The sequence below is a fragment of the Bison bison genome, unplaced genomic scaffold, assembly GCF_000754665.1.
Source record: "Bison bison bison isolate TAMUID 2011002044 unplaced genomic scaffold, Bison_UMD1.0 scf7180017847294, whole genome shotgun sequence".
NCBI lineage: Eukaryota > Metazoa > Chordata > Mammalia > Artiodactyla > Bovidae > Bison > Bison bison.
In genome coordinates, this window is record NW_011477867.1 from 7,202 (window position 1) to 15,324 (window position 8,123).

Below are 8,123 nucleotides of genomic sequence, written 5' to 3' on the forward strand. Positions count from 1 at the left end.
TGAATGATCTGTGATCTCTTCAGGCGCTGGAATCTGGATGCAGAGTCCTAGGAGGCTCTGGCCATGCCTTCGCCTGTCTCTCCAGGGAGGGGAGCCGTGTTTCATCCTCTGACCACCTGCCCCTAAAGCGCACTGGGAGCCGAGTCTCATGGTGACTGTGGGGCTGCTCCGCCGTGGGAGGGTTTCCAGGGGTTGGGAGCAGGGGTCCTGCTTCTGGGCAGTGGTGGGGCTCTTGGACCTCTGGATGTTTGAAGTCACTTGAAACCCCTGCTTTGAAGTCGCTTGTAAACGGACATTTCTCACTCTCTGCTCTTTCCATGTCTCTCACCTTCCTCCTTCATTTCAGCCGGGACTGGCCCTGCTCTGCACAGCACCCCGCCCTTAGATTCGTGCGTGCACTCTCAGTCACGTTTGACTGTTTGCTCCTCTGTCCATGGAATTTTCCAGATAAGAACACTGGAGCCAGTTGCCATTTCCTTCAGGGAATCTTCCCAACTCGAGGGTCAAACTCACGTCTCTTGCATCTCCTGCATTGGCAGGCAGGTTCTTTCCCAGCTGAGCCGCTGAGGAAGCCCCTGAACCCCACGCTTGTTCATTCACTTAGTCATGTCTGACTCTTTGCAACCTTATGGCCTGTGGAAGCTCACAAGGCTCTTCTGTCCATAGAATTTTTTCAGGCAAGAATACTGGCAAGTGAAAGTGAAAGTGTTAGTTGCTCAGGCATATCTGACTCTTGTGACCCGATGGACTGTATCCTGCCAGGTTCCTCTGTCCGTGGAACTCTCCAGGCAAGAATACTGGAGCAGGTTGCCATTTCCTTCTCCAGGGAATCTTCCCGAACTCATGTTTCTCACGTTTCCTGCATTGGCAGACAGGTTCTTTACCAGCTGAGCCACTGGGGAAGCACCCCCACCCCAAACCCTTAAGCCTTCCACAGATATTTCCCCAAATAGCTGACTGCCCTGTTTCCATCCTGGCTTGTGGCCAGGCGCACCCTCCCAGGTGATAGTAAAGAACTCAGAAATCTGGGAGCAGCAGCCTCTGTGGGGCTCCAACACAAGCCACTTTCCCCAGGTCACCAGGAGAATGAGCTTCAGCTTTGCCTTTGTCCAGGGGTCTTTCCCCCCATGGTGCCAGCCAGTGGAATCACGCCACGTGACAAGGATATGTAGCCCCCCTCACTGATCTATTCCCTAACATGACTCAAGCAGGAAGCCAAAGGCAGAAAGACAGGTCTGCAGTCCCCAGGGGCTCACGGGCTCACTTCACCTCTTTGACTTGTGACTCACAACCTTGTCCTGATGTGACCCTCCCGTTCCTCTCAGGGGTTCCCGAGACCTTCCCAGGATGGGACTGACACACCTGTGCCGTCTGGTTGCTTTACTGCCTACTTCATCGCCCATGTGTCCTCAAGATGTCACCTTTATCATAGGGTGGGATGTCCTCCGACGATGAGGGGCCCGAGCCACTGTCTTTTCACTTAGCCTTTGCCCAGTTCAGACAAATTTGATCAAACACTTAGTTGTGTTTTCTGAGGCAGAAAAAAAAAAAAAGCATGCCACACGCCTGTGGTGGGCCCCCTTCCCATTTGCCTAATTTGCTGTGGAAACTGGTGAGAGGGACCTCTTCCTCTAACTTTATTAATAGAACACGTATCATTTCTGGGCTTCCTTGCTGGCTCCGACAGTAAAGAATCTGCCTACAATACAGGAGACCTGGGTTCAGCCCCCCGGTTGGGAAGGTCCCCTGGAGGAGGGCATGGCAACCCACTCCAGTGTTTTTGCCTAGAGAATCCCATGGACAGAGGAGCCTGGGGGGCTGCAGTCCATGGGATCGCAAAGAGTCGGACAAGACTGAACAACTGAGCACATTATCATTTCTGCTCATTTAGATCATTCCTCCCTTTTATAAAACAGAGACTCAGACTTGCCCTCTGATTCATTCTGTCCTCTTTTTCTTTAAACTTTAATGTCCATTTATTTATGTATTTGTGGCTCTGCTGGGTCTTCACTGCTGCACACGAGCTTTCTCTAGCTGCAGGGAGTGGGGGCTATGCTTCGTTGCAGTACACAGGCTTCTCACTGTGGCGGCTTCTCTTGTTGCGGGGCATGGGCTCTAGGGTGCATGGGCCTCAGTGGTTGCAGCACCCAGGTACTAGAGGCCAGGCTCAGTAGTTGTGGAGCACGGGCTTAGTTGCCCCATGGCACGTGGGATCTTCCCATATCAGGGATCAAACCCATGTCTCCTGCACTGGCAGGCAGATTCTTTACCACTGAGCCACCAGGGACATCCCCGTGTGTTATTTCTGCTCCAACACCCAGTTCCAGGCTGTGCTGCCCAGTCTTCTTGGGGTTTAAGGACTAGGGGAAGGCCCATTGTTACCCATCTCTAGGAAACCTTGGGAATTGAGGAGACGGTGAAGACATGTCTCCATCAGGCAATGTAGGTCTGTGCAGCTTGAAGGGACTCAGGACCTGCACAGTCCAGGTGAGCACCCCAGGGCCAGGCAGGCAGTCACCTGGTCAGTGAAAAACTAAAAGAGGAAGCAAGTGGTCCCAGACTCGCAGGCCTGGGACTCTGCTATCAAACTCTAATACTTGACTGATACTTGGGGAAGTCTGTGCTTCTTCCAGACATAAGAGCAGATGGCCTCACACTCTCTGAGCTCAGATGTTCATGCATTTGTCTCGTGATACACAGACCTGCCTTATTCTTTAAGGGCTCAGTCTGGCTGAGAGGAAAAAGATGGCAACCCTGATTGAAAATGCTTTTAGAGGAACCCAGTATATAAAAGGGCCAATGTTCTCTCTGTTATCTGCACAGCGGTGCTACCCAGACCCGTCATCACCAGCAACAACTCCAACCCCTGGGAGCACCAGGACACTGTGGTGTTAACATGTGGACCTGAGACCCAGAACACCTCCTACATGTGGTGGATCAGCAATCAGAGCCTCCCCAACAGCACCAGGCTGGAACTGTCCGAGGACAAAAGGACTCTCACTGTGTTCAATGTGACAAGGAATGACACAGGACCCTATGTGTGCGAAGCCTGGAACCCAGTGAGTGTCAGCCGCAGTGACCCATTCACCCTGAATGTCCTCTGTGAGTAACCTCTGTTCCTACGTGGTCCAGGCCTCCTGGCTGAATCTACAGTGCCAGAAGCCAGGCCGTACCCATCCCTCTCAGGTCCAAGTGCATGGACCCTCACCTTTGGACACCCAGGCTGGCCATGACTTCCTGGCCCAGGCAAGCCCAGGCAGGCCCAGCCTTGAGCCAAGACTGGGAGGGGATGGACTGCTCTGTCTTGAGAGGCTCAGGGTCACCAGCCTGTGATGGGAGAAACAGGTTAATGTCTCAGATTCAGGATGAGTGAAAATGAAGGGGTAGTTATTGTTGGGAAACTGTAAAACAAGACTGTCCCTGGCTGAGAGATATTTAACTCTTCTACACAGTCCAGGAAGACTGAGTTGGGCCATTAGAAATTATGTAACAGAAAGTGAATGCCTCCCCCACTTTATGGAAAGTCCCCTTGGCCCCAGAGATACACAGAGCTGGTGGGCCTGCCTTCACGGAAGTGTAAATAAAGAATGGGACTTGATTTTTTTTTTTTTAACTGGAGGATAATTGCTTTACAATGTTGTGCCGGTTTCTGCCATACAACGATGTGCATTGGCCGTTAGTATACATAAGGTCCCCTCTTTCTTCGGTCTCCCTACCAACGCCCATCCCCCACCCAGGTTGTCACAGAGCACCAGGCTGAGCTCCCTGTTTTATACAGCAACTTCCCACTAGCTAGCTATTTTACATATTGGGGACTGAATTTTTTTCAACTTATGTATTTTTATTTACTTATTTGGCTGCACTGGGTCTTAGTTGCGGCATGTGAGATCTTCTAGTTGTGGCACGAAAACTCTTAGTTTCAGGATGTGGGATCTAGTTCCCGGACCAAGGATCAAACCTGGGCCCCTTGCATTGGAAGTGTGATGTCTTAGCCACTGGACCACCAGGGAAGTCCCTGAATTTTTTTATAGTCAAAGAAAACTGTGGGAAAAAGTCAAGGAAAGTTAATTAAAAAAAAAAAAAAACTCCACTCGATGATGAGGATGTTAGACATATGGGCTGAGAAGAGGGTCCTGGTGCTGATCCTACAGAGATGTCCAGGGAGACCGGTCAGGGGTCGTCCCAGGGTACCTGGGAGTCAGAGAGGAGGCACAGTCCTCTCCTTACAGATCATCAATGAAGAGCGACTCCATACCTTGATCATAGACTCAGGGCCATCCTCTGGGTCACCTTTACAGAGGTCACTGGGGCCCGGGGCTGGCTGAGATCTCTGAGAGGGAGCAAGGCCCAGGCCCCTGACCCACTCTCAGCAGTCACCCCTCTGTCTCTCCACAGACCCAGTGGCACAGCCCTCCCTCCAAGCCAGCAACACCACAGTCATAGAACATGAGGGCCCCGTGGTCCTGACCTGCCTCACAGATGAGACTGGGATTTCCATACGCTGGTTCTTCAAAGGCCGGAGTCTCCTCCTTGCACAGAGGATGACACTGTCCTCAGACAACAGCACCCTCACCATAAACCCCGTCAGCAGACAGGACGCCGGGGATTATCAGTGTGAGGTCTCCAACAGGGGCAACTCCAGCAGAAGCGACCCCCTCAGCCTGCATGTGAAATGTAAGTGACCATTTGCTTTATGCTATATCTTTCTGGGCAGATCATTCTAACAATCATGTGCAAAATGGAGAGAGGTCATGGTGGGCAGAATATCAAATGAGACCACTACAGATCTTCTGAGATGGCTCAGTGGTAAAGAATCCGCCTGCAATGCAGGAGATGAAGGTTCGATCCCTGGGTCGGGAAGATCCCCTGGAGGAGGAAATGACAACCCACTCCAGTATTCTTGCCTGGGAAATCCCATGGACAGAGGAGCCTGCCGGACTACAGCCCATGGGGTTGCAAAGGGTCAGACACAACTGAGCAACTGAATACACGCACATAGTAAACAGGTGGCAGAATGAATAACAGCTCAATCTCTAAATCAAATACAGTTTCTTCTCCTGGGTTTAGCATTTTAGTGTAACTTTCACAAGATTCGTTGTATTTTTTTTCTCCTGTTACCATTTTTTTAACATGCTGCTACTGCTGCTAAGTCGCTTCAGTCGTGTCCGACTCTGTGCGACCCCATAGATGGCAGCCCACCAGGCTCCTCCGTCCCTGGGATTCTCCAGGCAAGAACACTGGAGTGGGTTGCCATTTCCTTCTCCATTTTTAATGTTAAGAGTACATAAAATATATAATTTTAGCCATTTTTAAGACTGCAGCTCAGTAGCATTAAGTACATTCACATTGCCACTATCCATTTAGAACTTTTTCATCTTATTAAAAACTCTGTACTCCTTAAACAATAACTTCTAGAAGTCCCCCACCTCAAACCCTGGCCAACACCATTCTACTTTCTTTGTCTCTATGAATTTGATTATGATACTTATTTTGTATAAGTGGAATCATGTTATAGCTCAGTTGCTCAGTCATGTCCAGCTCTTTGCAACCTCGTGGACTGTAGCATACCAGGCTTCCCTGTCCTTCACCATCTCCCAGAGATTGCTTAAACTCATGTCCATTGAGTTCGATGATGCCATCCATCCATTTCATCCTCTGTCATCCCCTTCTCCTCCTGCCCTCCTCCCAGCATCAGGGTCTTTTCCAATGAGTTGGCTCTTTGCATCAGATGGCCAAAGTAGTGGAACCATATATTATAATTATCTCTTTGCATCTGATTTATTTCACTTATTAGCATTATGTCTTCAAGGTCCCATCCATATTATAGCATATATCTGAATGTCATTCCTTTGAAAGGCTGAAGTATATTCCCTTGTATGTATATACAACATTTTATCATTCATAAGTTGATTGTCTTTTAAACTGCTTCCCCCTTTTGGCTGTTGTGAATATGCTACCATGAATGGGTGTATAAGTATCTGTTCAGTCACTGCTTTTGCTCTTTTTTATTTTGGCTGCACTGGGTCTTAATTGCAGCATGCGGGCTCTTCTTTGTGGTGTGCAGGCTTTCTTTAGTTGCAGCGCAATGGCCTCTCTTGCTGTGGCACATGGATTCTCCTGTTGTGGCACACGGGCTTAGCTGCTCTGAAGCATCTGGGACCTTAGTTCCCTGACCAAGGATTGAACCCATGTCCCCTGCATTAGAAGGTAGATTCTTAACCACTGGAGCACTAGGGAAGTTCCTGCTTTCAATCTTTTGGGCACACAACCAGAAGTGGAATCACTGGATCAAATGGCAGTTGTTTGTCCAACTGTTTGATGAACGGCCATGTAGTTTTCCACGGTGGTTGTACCATTTGCATTCTCACCAGCAATGCACAAGTTTCCATTTTTACACATCCTTGCAAACACTTCTTGTTTCTGTTTGCTTTTTTTTTTTTTTTCCCATAACCATTCTAAAGGGTAAGAAGTGATATCTCACTGTGGTTTCGATTTGCATTCCCCTAATTACTGGTGGTTAGGGTTAGACCAGGAGCTGACTGTGGCTCAGATCATGAACTCGTTATTGCCAAATTCAGACTTAAATTGAAGAAAGTAGGGAAAACCACTAGATCATTCAGGTATGACCTAAATCAAATCCCTTATGATTATACAGTGGAAGGGAGAAATAGATTTAAGGGCCTAGATCTGATAGATAGAGTGCCTGATGAACTATGGACTGAGGTTCGTGACATTGTACAGGAGACAGGGATCAAGACCATCCCCATGCAAAAGAAATGCAAAAAAGCAAAATGGCTGTCTGGGGAGGCCTTACAAATAGCTGTGAAAAGAAGAGAAGAGAAAAGCAAAGGAGAAAAGGAAAGATATAAGCATCTGAATGCAGAGTTTCAAAGAACAGCAAGAAGAGATAAGAAAGCCTCCCTCAGCGATCAGTGCAAAGAAATAGAGGAAAACAACAGAATGGGAAAGACTAGAAATCTCTTCAAGAAAATTAGAGATACCAAGGGAACATTTCATGCAAAGATGGGCTGGATAAAGGACAGAAATGGTATGGACCTAACAGAAGCAGAAGATATTAAGAAGAGATGGTAAGAATACACAGAAGAACTGTACAAAAAAGATCTTCACGACCCAGATAATCACGATGGTGTGATCACTGACCTAGAGCCAGACATCCTGGAATGTGAAGTCAAGTGGGCCTTAGAAAACATCACTACGAACAAAGCTAGTGGAGGTGATGGAATTCCAGTTGAGCCATTTCAAATCCTGAAAGATGCTGCTGCTAAAGTGCTGCACTGAATATGCCAGCAAATCTGGAAAACTCAGCAGTGGCCACAGGACTGGAAAAGGTCAGTTTTCATTCCAATCCCAAAGAAAGGCAATGCCAAAGAATGCTCAAACTATCACACAATTACACTCATCTCACACGCTAGTAAAAGTAATGCTCAAAATTCTCCAAGCCAGGCTTCAGCAATATGTGAACCATGAACTTCCTGATGTTCAAGCTGGTTTTAGGAAAGGCCGAGGAACCAGAGATCAAATTGCCAACATCTGCTGGATCATGTAAAAAGCAAGAGAGTTCCAGAAAAACATCTATTTCTGCCTTATTGACTATGCCAAAGTCTTTGACTGTGTGGATCACAATAAACTGTGGAAAATTCTGAAAGAGATGGGAATACCAGACCACCTGATCTGCCTCTTGAGAAATTTGTATGCAGATCAGGAAGACAGTTAGAAGTGGACATGGAACAACAGACTGGTTCCAAATAGGAAAAGAAGTACGTCAAGGCTGTATATTGTCACCCTGCTTATTTAACTTATATGCAGAATACATCATGAGAAACGCTGGAGTGGAAGAAACACAAGCTGGAATCAAGATTGCCAGGAGAAATATCAATAACCTCAGATATGCAGATGACACCACCCTTATGGCAGAAAGTGAAGAGGAACTCAAAAGCATCTTGATGAAAGTGAAAGTGGAGAGTGAAAAAGTTGGCTTAAAGCTCAACATTCAGAAAACGAAGATCATGGCATCCGGTCCCATCACTTCATGGGAAATAGATGGGGAAACAGTGGAAACAGTTCAGACTTTACTTTTCTGGGCTCCAAAATCACTGCAGGTG

The 8,123-nt window shown here is 47.8% G+C and overlaps 1 protein-coding gene across 4 annotated transcripts in view; it reads left to right on the forward strand.

The window, feature by feature from the left end:
• The window catches only part of CEACAM1 (carcinoembryonic antigen-related cell adhesion molecule 1 (biliary glycoprotein)), a 17,904-nt gene that overhangs the window by 2,253 nt on the left and 7,528 nt on the right, over positions 1-8,123 (forward strand). For all 4 annotated transcript variants that reach the window (XM_010842547.1, XM_010842563.1, XM_010842555.1 and 1 more), the window contains exons 2-3: positions 2,824-3,102; positions 4,396-4,674. In XM_010842547.1, coding sequence (XP_010840849.1) covers positions 2,824-3,102; positions 4,396-4,674 — 558 coding nt within the window. The remainder of the gene's footprint in view (positions 1-2,823; positions 3,103-4,395; positions 4,675-8,123) is intronic.